General features: G+C 41.8%; 1 protein-coding gene across 1 annotated transcript in view; it reads right to left on the bottom strand.

Annotated features, from left to right (window-relative positions):
* Myh13 (myosin heavy chain 13) overlaps positions 1-16,193 on the bottom strand; it is a 51,939-nt gene extending 35,746 nt beyond the window's left edge. Inside the window, exons 1-14 of the mRNA XM_026390554.2 lie at positions 15,990-16,193; positions 14,161-14,304; positions 13,903-14,059; positions 12,353-12,380; positions 11,929-12,040; positions 10,091-10,183; positions 7,800-7,863; positions 7,606-7,704; positions 7,399-7,502; positions 5,691-5,829; positions 3,449-3,567; positions 2,553-2,702; positions 2,278-2,448; positions 1,227-1,536 (exon numbers count right to left, since the gene is read on the bottom strand). Of these exons, the coding sequence (XP_026246339.1) occupies positions 1,227-1,536; positions 2,278-2,448; positions 2,553-2,702; positions 3,449-3,567; positions 5,691-5,829; positions 7,399-7,502; positions 7,606-7,704; positions 7,800-7,863; positions 10,091-10,183; positions 11,929-12,040; positions 12,353-12,380; positions 13,903-14,059; positions 14,161-14,304; positions 15,990-16,193 (1,894 nt within the window). The remainder of the gene's footprint in view (positions 1-1,226; positions 1,537-2,277; positions 2,449-2,552; positions 2,703-3,448; positions 3,568-5,690; positions 5,830-7,398; positions 7,503-7,605; positions 7,705-7,799; positions 7,864-10,090; positions 10,184-11,928; positions 12,041-12,352; positions 12,381-13,902; positions 14,060-14,160; positions 14,305-15,989) is intronic.
* Between the last annotated feature and the right edge of the window lie 1,660 nt (positions 16,194-17,853).

Raw genomic sequence — 17,853 nt, 5'->3', positions numbered from 1 at the left:
TACTTCTTAATAAGAAAGTAACTGAAGGTAATAAAAGTAAGCCAATAATATTCTACAAGTCAAATTTTCTTCTTTCTAAAAGAAATAACCCAATTTTCTATCTGAATTTGGAGTCAGTGATATTTGGTCTATTTTTTCTGAATGGCTCACTTTCTTATTTAGCCCACATCAAGTTTAAATTTATGCACATTTATCACATTTTTCTGCCAAAGTATGCTAGACATTAATTTTTAAAAAGATCCAATTATCTATGAAATGTTTATATTGCATATATTTTAAAATGAAAAGCATTAATGTAATAAATTTATACATTTAAGGTAGTCTCTCCTTTTCAACTCTAGTTAGGCAATTATTTAAAATATAAATACAATGGTAACCTTAAAAAGTGACACTAGCTGCTGCAGTCACTTTGAAAAAGGATTCAGCCACCTCAAAAGGTTGCCATAGTTACCATGTGACACAGCAATTCCACTCCTAGGTATATTTTCAAGGGAATTGACAACACATATTCCCATAGAAACGTGTCTACAAATGCTCATAGCAGCAGTTTTCACAATAGCCAAAAGGTCAAGGCAACCCAAGTGTCTGCCAATGGGTGAATGGATGAACAGAATGTGGTACATTCACACAATGGAATGTTATTTATCTACAGAAAGGACGGAAGTACTGATGAAATATGCTACATCATAGACAAACCTTGAAAATATTAGTCTGGTGAAAGAAGCCAGACACAAATGGCCATGTTGTATGTGATTCAATTTGTAACAGATCTCCAGAATAGCAAATCCACAGAGACAGAAAGGAGATTAGTGGTTTTCAGGGGATCTGAACCAAATTGAGGAGTGACGGATGTTGATAGATTGCAGGGGGTGATGAAATGGTTCTTGAATCAGATGGTGGTGGTACAACATTGTGAATATACTAAGCACTGCTGAAAAATGTAAAGGGTAAATTTTATTGAATGTAAATTATATATTAATGAAAACATAATTAAATAATTTAGTATTAGTGACTTTGTGCACTAAGAGGGGCAGTTTACCTCCACAGACGTCTATCTTAAGGAGGAATTGGAGTAGGGAAAAGAAAAAATGGAGAACAGAGACAGACAAATCTAGCTCAGCCTGAAGCTCATGCTTGACTACTGGTTGCATGAGCAGCTTTGTGATATGAGTAATTACACAGAGATTTCCACAGGGGGTGGGAGGGGATAAAGATAAGAATTTTACCTGTTTCAGCACCAGCATAGTTGGAAAAAAGAAAGGACAGCAACTTCAGTGAAGATTTCTGATACAGTCCCACCACTGTCTCATTCAGGGGGTCCTTGTTCTTGTCCAGCCAGCCAGCAATGTTGTAGTCCACAGTGCCTGCATAGTGCACCAGCGAGAAGTGGGCCTCGGCCTTGCCTTTGGCAGGCTTGGGCTTCTGGAAGTTGTTGGACTTGCCCAGGTGCTGGTCATACAGCTTGTTCTTGAAGGAGGTGTCTGTTGCCTTGGGGAACATGCACTCCTCTTCCAGGATGGAGAAGATGCCCATAGGCTGGAAGGAGGATAACAGAGACCATTCCTCTATATTTAAGAGTACCTACCAATGGCTCCATGGTCTGGGGAAGCCAAAGAGAATTTCTTTGGTGCCATCGCTCTGGTACTTCCAGCACTGGAACATAAGCTCTGTAAGAGCAAGGCTCTTGTTTTGGTGCAATGACCAAACAATGGTAGATATACAGAATGTGTTTAATATTTGTTGAACAAAAGAACATGGAAAAAATAGAAAGTTGCACATAGAGCCATAAGATGAATCATACATTAAATGATATCTGGGCTTCCTATGGCTACTTAGGAAGATATAGTTATTTCAACATGATCAGTTTTCAAAATTATTATGGGAAGTCATTTTTTAAAAGTTGATGTCATCTCCTGCTTTCATAGTAATGTTCTACCAAGAACCCCATTGTGCACGGTCTTTCCCCCTTGGGTCTTTGGGCAAATTTAGAGGGTAAGAAGTGCCACAGTCCTTGTTGGACTGGCACTCACATTCTTGGGAATAATGGGACACTTGGATCTGAACCATCCATGCACCTCTTTGAAGTGTCAGAACAGATTCTGGGGTGCTTTTCAAATGCTTTATCCTTTCTATAAAAGGGGATTCAGTCATCTGAAGGCTCACAGCCTTGGAGAATCAAGTTAGGACACCAATCTATTAGCAGAGAAGAGACAGAGTAACAATTATCCCAGGGTCCCAGCCAAAAGGAGCTTTCCCTGGGGAGCAGCATTTCTCTACCTTCTCGATGAGCTCAATGCAGGCAGCCAGGTCCATTCCGAAGTCAATGAACTCCCACTCGATGCCTTCCTTCTTGTACTCCTCCTGCTCCAGCACGAACATGTGGTGGTTGAAGAACTGTTGCAGTTTCTCATTGGTGAAGTTGATGCACAGCTGCTCCAAGCTGTTGAACTAGGTGTTTCCAATACCAAAGAGTTTGAGTGAGTTTGGAAAATTCCCTGGAAATTCTGCCAAGCAGACACCAAGTCAGCCAGTCATTTCCCCAAACAACTCACATCAAAGATCTCAAAGCCAGCAATGTCCAAGACCCCAATGAAGTACTGCCTGGGCTGCTTGGTGTCCAGCTGCTGGTTGATACGGGTGACCATCCACAGGAACATTTTCTCGTAGACGGCTTTGGCCAGGGCTCCCACTGAGTTGGTCACCTTGAGGAAGGATCACCCACACCACACTCCAATTGGCATTTTTACAGTCCCATTAAGTTGGAACAGATGAAATTGATGTCAAGAAGGTCAAAAGCCATTGAATTTTGTCAATTTCATACTGTTCAACATAATATTAAATATTTCTTGAGATATTTGTCCAGCTCATGATGCTCCTATTTCTCTGAGAACTATTTCGCTTACAAAGATAGTTTTCTAACAACCAGGATTATAGCCCATGACTCTAGCCCCTGGCCATACTTATTGGAGCCAGAGTTGGATCCTTGCTCCAGTATGGGTGAATTAGAGTATCTCTTAAGAGAATCTGGAGTTGACTGGTCTGAATATCTGGGTGGATCTGGAAACACAGATATGTAAACTTGGGAAGTATGAGGGGGTCATCCACCCAAAGAGGTGGAGAAAGCTTCTCTGCCTAAGCAAAGATAAATAGAGAAGGAGAAAGATGACTGCCCATGCCACTTCAGTAAAGATGCTAGAAAAAGCCACCTGGCTCTAGAGGGTTCTTCACTGCCTGATTCCCGGTGCTCATGACATCCAGGGGGTGGTGGTGGGTGGGCATTTTTTCTTTGGCATGACTTGTGTTACCCCTGAGGTCTAAGAATAAATTCCCCCTTAATGCCCAAACCAGTTTCATATGTATTTCTGAAAACTGTCACTGAGAAGACTTTAATATGATGATTAAAATGGCAAAATACCTTCATCAACTGGATTTGAAGCATCTCCATTACCTGTTGGACATTTTGCCCTTTGGTGACATATTCATTTCCAACCTTCACCCTGGGACAGCACAGGCCTTTCAGCATTTCTGCAGAATTCAGACCCATCAGGTACCCAGCTTTGTCAGCCACTGACAGAAGAGGAGAAATGTGTCATGCAAAAGCAGCCACTGCTAAGGCACCCAATGAGGCTCTCTTTCCTCCCAGAAATATTTTCTATGAGTCCCTTTTGATGTCTCTGCATTCTCCCATATGTACAGGACTGCACTGATTCAGTGAGCTTTGGACTCATAGTCCAGGGACCTGTCTCAAGAACTTGCAATCTGCCTCTTGGATATAACCTTTATCAGCAATTAACTTTTTGTTTGATCTTGACCTACTGATATTTCAACTTCATAAAAAGACATAACTTGCATAGTAATATTAGAGTCCAATAATACATAAAATGGTACTGAAGTAAAGGACCATGTGGACAGTTGACAATACATGTTAGGCCCTTTCCTAATTTATACAAAGTGCCGTGCTAATGGTTGAGAGAGAAACTCAAAACCTTGAACCTGCCTTCAAGTGTTCACAGTTGAAAGCAGTTGAACATGGGCAATTTTATATGGCTTATGGACTACACTTGGTCCTCAGTATCTGTGGGTTCTGCATGTGTGATTCTACTAACGCTGGATCAAAAATATTTGGGAAAAGATTGCATCTGTACTGAACATATACAGACTTCTTTTTCTTGTCCTTATTTTCTAAGCAATACAGCACAGCTATTTACATAGAGTTTACATTGTTTGGGTATTGCAAGTAATCTAGAGATAATTTAAAGCATCCTGGAGGATGTGCATAGGTTATATGTGAATCCCTAGGGGTGGCCCTTGGGCTGGGTGGTTGGTGAGTTCACAAGCTGACTGCTGGCTGATTAATCCCAGGTGGTCACACACTTCCCTTGTTACTTGGAGTGTCAGTGGTTTCTGCAGCTTGCCAAATACGTTCTAGACCATTTACCCTGGCACTCAAGGACTTTCAGAACTAATGCCAAAATAATCACGTTTAAATTTTAATCTCTTACAAACCCACTACACACAGACTGCTCTGTAGCCAAAGTGGACCCCTCTCTGTCCCTTCCTTCCCAGCACAATCTTTTCTGGACTACCTTGTGGAGGCAGTTCTAATACCTATTCTTCCCTCTACCCCACATTTTCCAGAATCCTAATCATTCTTCACAGTCCAAGTCAGTGGCTTCTCCTCTAGGAAGCCTTCCCTGATTACTTCAGTCAGAAATGCATTCCTCCCGGAATCTTTCTCTCCTGTGATTTACTCTGCACAGGTATCAAGGGCAAAATTCTAAGACAGCTTCAGAGACATGCTCCCCCGGGTGTGCATACACACTCTTCTTCACCTTAGTGTGGCAGGAGTGTATGATGGGCTATCACATCCCTGATGGGATGGCTAATCAGTGGACTTTGAATTGATACAAAAGGGAGATTATCCTAGGAGGGATTAACCTAAGCAGGCAGGCTTTATGGGGCCTAGTCTCTAATTCCTTCTTTATTACCCAAGGGTTAAAAACACTCTGCTTCACATCCTGTGGGAATGACAGATAAAGCTGGAATCATCAGGGTGACCCATGTTGCCAGCTTTTTATTCAAGGAATTGGTAGGATGCATTGTGAGAGATAAGAGTTTCAATGAGCAGGACACATAGGGGTTAATCTTGTCCCTGTTCAGCCCTCCTGCTTCCCTAGGCTCTACTCCCAAGACTCTCAGAGGATGATGGTGAGATCAGCCAGGTGAGAGTTAGGAAGAGGAACATTTGTTCACCAGTCCTTACTTCAAGGTCAAGTTCAACAGATATCACGGTGGGAGTGATAGGAAGAACAAAATTTGGACCCCCACTTTATCAAAGGCCTCATTTTAGGCTCTAATGATTATGACAGTATTGTTTACATTAATAGTAGTGATATACACGGAAAGAAAGTAAAGTTCACTTCATGATATTCTCGCATTAATTCTACCTTAAAAAGCAGGCCAACTTTGAATGTGGAAACTAGCAGAGTGGTTGGTCATTCACCACTACAGGAGTCCCCGATCAAGCTGGTGGACTTCCTCAGTGTTGGTACTCTGAGCTTCAGACAACTCAAGTTCCACTTATACAATTTTGGAAGAGCAAGTCTTGAGATGTAGTGTTTAGCTCCCATGGTATCATCCACACACAAACACAGATGGGGAGTCAAATCCACCTTCTTCAAAGAAGTTACCTTCTGTGCCATCTGGCTCTGCCTGCTCCTCTCGCTGCTTCTGCTTGAACTTCATGTTCCCATAGTGCATCACGGCTCCTGTCAGCTTGTAGATCCCAACTTTCTCCTCTGAGCTGAAGCCCAGGATGTCAATGGCATTCTGAGAGGGGGAAAAAGGACCAGCTGTCTCAACAGGACCCAGGGATCTGTCTGCAGCTTTCTCCTGGCAGAGACCTCACCTCCTTACAGAACATGAGATAAAATTTGTTCCGATAAATGGATGATGGGTGGGGTGTGGTAAGTTAGTGGGTAAAAACCATTTATTTAACATGTTTGTGTGTCTGGTGGTGATTGTAGGAAGAATACGTGAATGATCTATCTTTGTCCATCAAATAAGAACTGAGTAAAATCCTTCCCACTGCACATAGATGAGGGCTATTTTCTGGATGAGGTGATCAGGAATCATCGTGGGAAGGAAATCACATAGGTAGTGATGGAGAAATAGTCCCAAAGCTTGAACGTTTATCATTGTAACATAGGAGTTCCAATATTGTTCAGAATCAAATAAATGCATTATAGAACATTAGATCTAGAAAAGGAGATCACTGAATATAATACCATTGGTTTTCGAATGAAAAAGGAGCAAATTTAGGCAAAGCTCCTTTTTTTTTTTTTTTTTTTTTTTTTTTGCGCTGTGCATTGGATAAAACTGGGAATGGAACCACCATTTGATCCAGCTATCCCACTCCTCGGTCTATACCCAAAGGACTTAAAAACAGCATACTACAGTGATGCAGCCACATCAATGTTCATAGCAGCACAATTTACAGTAGCCAAACTGTGGAACCAACTTAGATGCCCTTCAATAGATGAATGGATAAAGAAATTTGGTATGTATATATATATATATATATATATATATATATATATATATATACATACACAATGGAATATTACTCAGCAATACAAGAGAATAAAATTATGGCATTTGCAGGTGATTAGATGGAGTTAGAGAATATCAGGCTAAGCAAAGTAAGCCAATCCCAAAAAACCAAAGGCCAAATGTTCACTCTAGGCAGTGGATGCTCATCCATAATGGGGTGGGGGTGTGGGATGAGTGGAGGAACTTTGGATGGGTGAAGCACTATCTATATATTATCTCATTAAATCCACATGAATTTCATGTGGATTTAATGAGATAATAATTTTTCAAATTATTCCCCAAAGTAAAAGGCCATAGACTAGATAGTTATACGGAGGAGATAGGTCCCTAAAGTGAACCTACAAGGACAGGTAGAAAGAATAATGGAGAGGCATTGAAGTGTGAGGTTGTTTATTATTGTTATTATTATTTTGCCTCTCTGTTTTGTACTTCTTCATATTTTCTAAACTTTCTTGAGCCGTGTAGGTAGGTGATTTTGTAACCTGAAAACTTCCAACAAATGTTACATTACAAAGCTTATAAATGCAAAAATTTATTCTAATTCAAGTATTAGAGGATAGAAGTGACGGTGTGCTTGGAGAACCCCTGGATTCTTATGTTGGAATCTTGTGATGTGGAGCTAAGTAGGGAAAAGGGCAAACTGGACTCATTCTCTGAGCTTTCAATCCCTGTCTTTGGTCTAATCACTTAGTGTCCCTGGGTCCCAGTTTTCTCATGAGTTCCCTGAGCTGCCTGTCAGTTCAAACTCCTTAATTCTCTGCATAAACAAATTAATTTCATGCTTACATCAGTCGCCAACAGCTCCTCGCTGTCATCAATGCTGGCTACAGTGACCTCTCCCTGGCTCACGAAGGGAAAGTCAAAGGGGTTGGTTGAAATCAGAAGCAGGTCTGCAAAACACCAAGATCTTTTTAATACTGTAGACACAACTTACTCTGGGTATTGTCCCAAAGCCACTGATGAGGAAGATAAGAATGATATCCGAGAGCTTACCAATGAGTTCTGGCTTCTTGTTTGACATGATTTGGTAAAAAATATGATAGCTTCTCTCAGCAGATAACTGAAATGTCACTCTGGATTTTTCCAAGAGATCTAAGGTAACAACAACAAAAATAATAATTTCAGGTTTCCAAGAGTGACCTTTGTGGCAAACTACCAAGGTATTTGTATCAAGTGTCCAGACTTACAGGTTTCAATGTCAGCAGATGCCAGCTTTCCAGTGGCTCCGAAGTGAATCCGAATGAACTTCCCCTGTCCAATAGCAGGATGAAAAACACCACAGTCACTTGCTCTATATGATTCTGTGTGGGCCTCTGATAGGTGCTATCACCGAAGGGTGGGAAGCACAGGGTTAGGGAGGCAGTGAAGCCAGAAGCATAAGTACTTCCTGTCTCGGTTTGTCTCACTCCTGCAGTCCCCAGGCTGAGCCGACCAAGGCTCAGGTAGCCCTATCCAGAGTTCCCAGCCTTGTTCCTACAGCTCAGGGGGCATCCATAGGCTCCCCTCCAGTTCCCTGCTTGGAACCACCTCATTCCTGACTGCATCCTTGGTTTTTATACTATTTTTACACCTTGTTTCCCAAATACTTTCTCAAATATTAGAATTGATTATATGGATGGGATGTCTAATTTCTTTTTCTTTCTTTCTTTTTTTTGCCTTTGAATGCTAATTCTGAGATTTTACATACTACTTACTACAGGCAAGTCTAACTCCTAGGCATCTGGCTCCCCAAAGAACAACTCAGGGTCTGGGTTTCTCCCTTTTTGGGGAGTGATACTAAAGTATACACACACCCACATACATACACATATATATTATACATACTTACACATGTATGTATATACACACATACATATGTATGTGTATATATGTATATATAAATGTGTATGTATATATACACATGCACATACACACATATAAAATATATAAACTTTAATTTATATTATTTTATAAAATTTAGATATAATGCATACATGTGAATTATATATGTATTAATTTACATAGTACATATAAATATGTGCATAGTACATAGAAATTATGTGTGCCTGTTTCTCATATCCATTTAATTGGTACTTACCATACTGTGAACAAATTTAAGGGTGAAAATGTTGACTTGTTTATTCCACACAGTTTGGAATGTGGTCAGTACTCAATAATATTCTCAATCTTTTTTCTGAATGAGGCCTATAAGGGTTGTGAAGGGTCAGTGGACGTATGTGTGAATGAGAGTATTGGGGCTTCAGTATTTTTAGCTAATTTCTGGAAGACAATGGAATTACTAGCCTACAAATGTCTGGAGGGCAGAAGGTGTACAGAGTGCTTATGAATTCTGGCTCAGGATCAAAAGGAAAAGCCTAAAGTGAATAAATGGATGTGATGACAGGGAGTCCTAAAGGCATTATCTCCACTTAAATGTGGAATCAGATTAGCACCATAGCTACAATTGGTCCAAGCACTGTAATACATCTCTACACATGTAAAATGCACTCAGATCCCCCACAAAGAAGGGCTTAGTTTTGCACCCAGGAAGACAGATGTACAAGTGGGTAGTATACAGGGGACCAAGCGCATATCTAAGGAAAGAAAGGCCAAGGCTCAGAGATACAGTCTTTGAGGAATGCATCTACTTTTTAATCAGCAACCGTTTTATCTTTATGGGGTGACCATAAAATGTGAGCTTGAGATTGTCCAGCTGGTGAGATGTGTGAAGTTCTGAGGCACTTTTGCAACTAGAGGCATAAATGACGGCTGTACCTCTTGAGTATTTGCTCCCCTGGCCAATGAAATTGAACATATTGCTGAATGCTTATTTGCCAGTGTGGAAATAAACACCTCTTTGGTGGTACTATTCTTAAGTGAAATGGTTGAAGGAAGAATGATTAACTTTAATATACTTAGCACCAACCAATTCCTACTGGGATCCCTTTTGTCTTTGCTAGTTCTTCTGCAGCTCCTAGGACTTCCTGACTTGGAGTAGGTCAAATCTACAAACCTAATTCACACTGAGAATTCTGTAGCTAAGTCAATGGATGTTGTTCAGTAATATTAAGTGAGCACATGAGGAGATGTTCACTGTCATTACCAATTTAGGAGATATACATTAAAACCTTCATTAGATATCACTACACACTTATAAAAGTGGCCAAAATAAGGTTTAAAATGTCTCCATCTAGAGAATCTGATGATAGCATTCAAGAATTGACTTCTACTTGCAGAATTTGAATCTCTGAGGCTTCAGGATGCTTGTGAGGTGATGTTGACTAGTTAGGGAAAGACAGCTAAATCCTCCCTCTGCCAGGAAGAGGCCAACACTATTTTCAAAGTGGATTAAAATATTCCAGTTCAGTAGATTAATCTGAATTGCTGGAGGGTAGAACAAGGCCCAGTATGTTTTAGTTTATGTGACAAGTTTTCACATCCAGCACTTAAGGACAGGGTGTGGTTGGCTGGGGTAGGTGAAAACTGGGCTGGGTCTTACAAATCTGGAAGAGTTGTCATTCCTCACGGTCTTGGCATTTCCAAAGGCCTCCAGCAGGGGATTGGCTTGGATGATCTGATCCTCCAGGGTTCCCTAACAACAAAGAGAAGAGAGGACTTTGGACTGTCTTCCTGAGAAGCCCACAGGTGACTGGAAAGTGTGTGTGCTCTGGGAAAGGTCCAGGGAGAAGTGTCCACCAGTCTTACCTGGTGTCCAGTGTAAACATGTGGAGATACCAGGGCCCCACCAGATCCCACCTAAGGAGTCTTAAGGTCCTACCCCAGAGAAGCTCCTATTAGGATGCAAGGAAGGAACCCCTGGTCATGTCAGATTCTAGGATGGAACATTATCCTCTCCATCTTGACATTCACACTGCCTCTCTTCTCTGATTATATTTCATTAAAAATCATGGGTTTTTAGATACATGTACCTCTGTACTCACCTAGTATCATAGACATTTGTGTTTAGAAGGGGAAATGACCTCAAAGATCGTGCAATAAAAAAAAAATGGTTTTCAAAAAATGTCTTGTAAGTAGCAAAAAAAAAAAATCGTAAAAATTGTTACTCAGGAGTCTACTATGGTAAAAAGGATTTCTACCTCACTTCCATCACTTATCCTTCTGGCTCCAGAGAGGGTTGGAAACTGTTAAACCTAGTGATTCTCAAAGTGTGATCCCTAGATCAGCAGTAAGAACTTTACCTGAAAACATGTTAGAAAGGCAAAACATTGGATCCCACTTTAGACCTTCTTAATCAGAAATTATGGGCTGAGGCTCTCAATTCCTTTTAAAAGCCCTTTAATTGGTTCTGATATGTGCTTCAATTTGAAAACTCCTGGTGTTTCCATTCCCTTCTCCAGAGGGCATGTGGAGTTGGTCAAGATCACTCAACTATTGTTGAAGGAACTAGTGCTAGATCCCAAATCCACTTTCTGCCTTGCCCCTGATTGTGATATAATAAAAGATATATATTTCCGTTTTCTGACACAAATCTCCTGAATCCCTTGGCATCTCCAAAGTTCTAAGTGTCTTATTATATACTAATAATGAATGAGTGGTGTCTGGGGGGGGGGTCCCCAGACAGCCCCAGGATGGGGGTTGTTTGCCATGGGAACTGATTACAGGACTGGAGATTTCAGGGGAGAGAGAGAGACTGAAAGTTAAACTAATCACCAAAGCCAATGATCTGGTTGGTTATGCCCATGTAACAGAACCTCTGTAAGAATTCTTAACCATGGAGAATTCTTGACAAACCCATGGAGACATTGGGAGGTGGCATGGCAGTTCCATGCTTCTCTCCCTGTCTTACCCCTCTATGCATCTCTTCCAACCGGTTGTTCTTGAATTGTTTCTTTTATAAAGAAAAGTAAAGTGTTTAAGTAAAGTGTTTCTCTGAGTTCTTTGAACCATTCTAGCAAATTACTGAACTTGAGAAGGGGTTTGTAGGAGCCCCAGATGTGTAACTGGTCAGTTCCACTTAGCACTGGGACTTGCAATGGACACCTGAAGTGGGGGTGTCTTATGGAATATGATACTATTTCCAGGGAGTTAGTATCATAATTGAATTGAATTGTAAGATTGCTGCTCCCACCCCCTACCCCAGTGGGTGTCTATAGAGAATTAGGATATTGCCTGGTGTGGGGGAAAAAAATAAAACAACAACAACAACAACAAAACCTCACACATTTGGCATTGGAAATGTTCTGTGTGAGAATACAGAGAAGAGGAAACTTCTGTTCTGTTTACCTGGCTCATCTGAGCTGTGACACACCCTTGGCGCTCACCCAATATGTCAGACATGCTTATTCTAATAATCCTCCAGGGCAGGCCATTGCTTACCTGCATTTTGCCTGTTGGCTGCTCTTTCTTCTTGTCCCCAGTAACTGCAATTGTTGCAAAGTACTGGATGACACGCTTGGTGTTCACAGTCTTCCCTGCACCAGATTCTCCACTGTCAATTTAAAAGTAAATGGTTAAAGGCCTGGTTCGGTGGCACATGCCTGTAATCCCAGCGGTGGCTCCAAAGGCTGAGACAGGAGGATCGCGAGTTCAAAGCCAGCCTCAGCAATGGCGAGGCGCTAAGCTACTCAGTGAGACCCTGTCTCTAAATAAAATACAAAATAGGGCTGGGATGTGGCTCAGGGGTCAAGTGCCCCTAAGTACAATCCCCAGTACCAAAAAGAAAAGTAAATGTGACAAAGGAAAGTGCAAGGGATGGGAACTGGCTTCTGAGTCATCATGGGCTCAAACACAGGTTACTCACGTGATGAGGATGGACTGGTTGTCTCGATCTAGAAACACAAAAGGAGGCAAAACAAAATAAGTGAACAACAAACAGGTAGGATTTAAATACAGAGCAAATTGGGGGAAAGTTAAAGAACCTAGGGCCTGGTTGGATTTTGAACTTGAGGTGTGGTTCAGGCATGTCTAATCTTGGCTACAATTTGTACAGATTTCTTAAATGTGGAATGTATGGAAAGCCTGGGAGATGAACAGTGAACCCCACATGTAAAAGTTGTTCATGTTGGTAGATCTTTAACTCTTTGCTTTCCATCTCCCTTTGAAACAAAGAAAGCCAGTTTCAGGTTCAGAGCAAGTAGGAGACCACAGCTTCTATTTAGAATTTGTAGGCACTTATTGGCTGTCATGGTATTTTTCTCTTATTTTTATTTTCTACTCATGAGAAACTATTTCTGAGAGTGTATGGATTGAAAAAATCCATATATTGAAGTCCTAATATCCAGAACCTCAGAATTATTTGGAAATAAGATGTAAATAAGATGCAGATGTAATTAATCAAGATGAGGTCTTTCAGGGTAGGGTGAAATCTTGATCCAATATGATTGGTATCCTTATAATAAGGGGACATTTAAAGACACACACACACACACACACACACACACACACACACACACATAGAATGCCATGTGAAGATGAAGCCAGAGGGCAGTGTGACGCTTCTACATGCCAAGAATCATCAAAGATTGCCTGCAAACCACAGAAGCTAAGTGCGAAACCTGGAACAGATTCTCCTACAGCCTCAGAAGGAAAGAACCTTGCTGAAACCTCGATTATAGACTTCTAGCCTCTAGAACTGTGAGACAATACATTTCTGTTGTTTAAGCCACCCAGTCTGTAGTACTTTGTTATAGCACTTATAGCATCCTAATAGTGATATTAACCTTCCCTTTAAAACTGAGGTCACTTCAGCTAAAGAAAACAAATATTGTTTGCAGAAAGGGTAAAGATTGTAAATGTGGGATAGAAATGATTGAAGTATGGGTGACATTGTACTGGATGATTTTTAAGTGTCCTCCAATCTTGAATGCTGGCTTTTATTTCTTGTCTCTGTGCTGAGTCAAATCAGGCAAAAATTGAGAAGATAAAAGTGATAATGGCATGGCAGTATCACCATATCTCTATTTCTAATGCCACTTTGGAAATCCGGGGAAGATGCACAGAAGCCTGAGTTAAGGGGGAAAGCAGGTAAAGGGAGACTTTTCCACCTATTTTTACAACTCTGTGGACACTAACACAGTTTCTCTTCTAAGTATGTCCATGCTAAGGGTGCTTTGCAGGTAAGGACAGGACATTTCTTTGTGCTCCCTAAATAAGCACGGACTTAGTGTGGCTTTGGCCATGACCACTGGACTTTCCATGCATCATGACCAGTAAATAAAAGATTTGCATTGCTGGCTATTCATCCCCAAATCATCTGAAGCTCTTTGGTTCATGCACTGTTCAGATGACCAAAGCCTCAGGCTTGAATAACTGACAATTATTTTTAAAAGCATGAACAAAGAGAGGACTCACCAGTCAGCATGAACTGATAGGCGTTGTCGGAAATGGAGAAGATGTGGGGTGGGGCCTCCTGGCGCTTTTTGCCTCTGTAGGCCGCCACCACCTCTGGGTTGTATACCGGCAGCCACTTGTAGGGGTTGACGGTGACACAGAAGAGGCCCGAGTAGGTCTGTGGGGGAAACCATATACATATGTATCCATGTATATGTATATGTTTTTACTCAGGGAAATAAATGTTTTTGTTGTGCACCGATGTTCAAGGGCACTCACGTAGATCATCCAGGCTGCATAACGCTCTTTGAGGTTGTACAGCACAGCAGGCTCGTGCAGGTGGGTCATCATGGCCATGTCCTCGATCTTGTCGAATTTGGGAGGGTTCATGGGGAACACCTGATCACTGTTCAGAGTTAGCGTCTGCGTATTGAGAAGAAAAGCAAGCAATGGAGAGGAAGCCAATGATCTGCACCCCTCTTCACTGGAGGGGTGAAGTAGTGAGATACTGTGGTATATTCAGTGATATATTCATTAGTCATTTCCATGTCTAGAGATGATCTTTAAGTAACTTGCCCTTGATTAACCTGATTCTGGTCAAACCAGTGCTGGTCTGATGATCCCAATCAGTCTGCCATTGTGGGTTCTAGGAGATGGTTACAGGCGTGCAGAGCTATAGAGCCTTTTGCCTTCAGGATGGCCAGATGGAGCTTAGAATAGCCACTATCAAGGTAGATTGCCTTTGTTTACCAGATTTGCTGTGAGTTCTGGGATGTGACAAAGGTTAGAAGGTTGGAAGCAACTGCTCCAGTGTGTTTTATGCATTTCTACCTCAATGCCCTTGATCAAGTGGGTTCCTTTATCTTCAAAGAATATCTTCATTGAAATGATATCTGGACACCTTCAAGTGCTCCCTCTTCTGAGACCCATTTCCTCTCTTCCTTGTTTCTTCATGCCTCCCACAATTATTTGTACCCCTGCTGTCCTAGTTAGAACATTTGAGCCTGCATCATGCACGGTCCATAGTTGTAAAGTATTTCAAGATGATTACTGGATTTTTCCCCACTCTGTGTTTTTCCTGCCTGTCCTCACTCAAACATGCAGTTGTCTCTGTACTTCTTTCTTAAGAGAGGTAGAAAATAGGGCAGAAAAGAGAGGGAACCTATAGGACTTTCTGGATTTTGTTTTCCAAAAAAACCCAAAGTGCTTAGAGGATGTTTGAGGGTTTTACAGAAGAGGTAAAAGGAAGGAGATTTGCTATAGCCTAAAATTCTTGAGAAGGGAGGCCCTCCTGTGCCACTGCTTTAGTCTAGAAAGAGAGACCCCACTGTGGCCAAAGGAATGAGAGAAAAGTCTCTGTATCCTGAACCAATAGGATCTGGCACGTTTTTCTAAATAGATCTTTTAGGAGGCAATGCAACCCCGAAGCAAGACTGTGTAGGTTGAGAATATGCCACAACCTTGAGGGTGGGACAACCCCAAGAGTGACTGAAGACATTTTTTTCTAGCCCAGTGATAAAGATCTGGAATCAGAGATTATGTCCAATAATAAAGAAAAAAAAACTAAGAGAAAAATCTGTCTCATGTGTCCGAGTTTGAGTTGAGACTCACACATGCCGAATACATCTTGATTCCTTCACTAGATGGGTAAGTTTAGGGGAAGGAATGTGCTAAGATTTGTAAATATTTGAAAAGTGATCCATGCTTTGATGGAAACCTACTAGGTATCCAATAAGTACTGAATTGAAAGGCATGCTGCAATTCTCCGTATTAAACTAGCCAGTGCCTTCTGGGCTTCCTCTTAAGAATGATTGTGTGTAGCCCACAAGCTATATTTGGTTTTCTGTTCAGCAACAATAGCATCAATTTGCCTTTAAGTAGTCCAAAGTCTTTCACCTGCACCTTCCCCTTTTCTCCAAAGAAAAAAAATCCTCAAAGACCAAACCCTCAAAGGAAAGAGACAGGAGCAAGGTGTATGATGTGAGAACTTCACTATAGAACAGGGAGATGTAAGTTTCAATCTGTCTTTAGATGCAATTTCTAATATTCCATTCCAAAGGAAAACAAGGACACCCATCTTATCCAAGACATTTGAGATCAGCACTTACCCGGTCATCCAGGGTCTTGACGATGACTTGGTCATTTTCCCTGCTCTGGATCATGCCTTTCACGTACATTTCCTTATCATCCACTGCAAAGCAGGCTTTCTTTGAATCGAATGGACGATTTTGAGCCTCGATCCTCTCCTTCTCTGGTTTCCGGAGGTAGGGAGCTGCTTCTCCAAAAATGGCCATCTCAGCATCTGAGCTCATGACTGCGGGGAGCTGGGAAGACCAGGGGATTGCTGAGTCTCATACCTGGGAGAACACTGCATCTATAGGGTGGCAACCTGTCATCTCTATTCAACATGAGGGCCAGATTCAAAGGCTCTGGGAAGAGCTAGGTCCTGAGGGATCTACAACCAGGTCTATGGCTTACAGTGGGCAAATAGGAATGAGGTAAAAGGCACATTTAAGGATGGGCATGGGTGTGCACTTCTGTAATCCCCGCAACTAAGGAGGCTGAAGGCAGGAGGATTGTGAGTTCAAAGCCAGCCTCAGCAATTTAGCCAGTCCTAAGCAACTTATGGAGGCCTTGTCTCAAAAATAAAATATTTAAAGGGCTGGGATGTGGCTCAATGGCTGAGCCCCCCTGGATTCAATCCCCAGTACTAACAACAACAACAACAAAAGCGAACAAAAAAGGTGTGAGGATTGTTTTTTCTTTCTGAGTCACTTTTGGGAACATCTCTTCGTTCAGCCCCAGGTATGCACATCTGTACCAATGAAAGACGACTCTGGTGAGCCCAGTAAAAGGGGGCTTCAAGCATCGTCTTAAATTTTGCCTCCCGTTTGAGCTTGTGGCTTTGAGGTCTCCCCCAGTTCCTAAGTGAATATGGAAACAGTTGCTGGAAACTGAGAATCCCCGGTAGAACTTGCAGATAGCCCAGTGACAAGTAAAATGACAGAATACTGGCTTCTCACGCTTGCTTAGGTAATGCAGTAACAGCACATGGGCCCACAGCAAGGTCACTCTCTCCTATAATCAACACCCCCCTCCCTTTACTGGCTCTTCTCTTTGTGTGTATTCTCTGCTTAGAAATCAGAAAACCCAATCCCAAAATCCCGGCATTGACCTTGATCAGACCATTTAACTTCTCTGGGCTCCTGTCTCTTGCCACTTAAAATGATAAAGCCCCTGTCTAAGGCTCCTGCCTGCTGTGTGACTTTATGGTTCCTTCTTGTCCTCTCTGTTTGCCTCTTTCACTTCTTCTTTGGATCTGTTTTCCCTCAACTCCTCCACTTGTTTTCCCCATGTCTCATCCTTCTTCCCTTTCACTCTTCTTTTCCTTCCTATTTATTCTCCTGTAACTGAAATAAAATGAAATTAAATGACACTACCACACACACCTTCCCATATCCCTCTTAAAAGCACTTAACATTTTTTGAATGGAATCTTTTATATACTCTTTTTAAAAGTGAGACAGTTGAACATATTATAGTTATCTTTCCCCCATCTTAGCCTTTAGGGTATTGTTCTCCATTGGTCAAGGTTTAAATATCCCCTCTGGGCTGAGGATATGACTCAGTGGTAGAGCACTTGACTGGGGTATGCTTGAGGTCCTGAGTTCCATCCCCAGCTCCACAAAAAGGGAAACCCTTTCTTCCTATGATTCTGTGGAGTTCTATGTTGCCTAGAGAGAAGTACCTGCCTTGCTTTGGGCCTTAATCAGGTTAACTTGTGTTTTGGATCTGGTCACAATGGCACATGCCTGTCATCTCAGAGACTTGGGAGGCTGAGGCAGAAGGATTGCAAATTTAAGGTTCCCCGAAGTGTCTCAAAGGGGGTGGGGAATGTGGCTCAGTGGTAGAGCGCTGCTGGGTTCAATTCCCAGGATAGAGGAAAAAAGTTGCATTTGGTTTTACTTTGGCC

Source organism: Urocitellus parryii, chromosome 7 (assembly GCF_045843805.1).
Source record: "Urocitellus parryii isolate mUroPar1 chromosome 7, mUroPar1.hap1, whole genome shotgun sequence".
Classification (NCBI taxonomy): domain Eukaryota; kingdom Metazoa; phylum Chordata; class Mammalia; order Rodentia; family Sciuridae; genus Urocitellus; species Urocitellus parryii.
The sequence above is the reverse complement of the archived record's forward strand: the minus strand, read 5'-3'. Positions and strand labels throughout refer to the sequence as shown.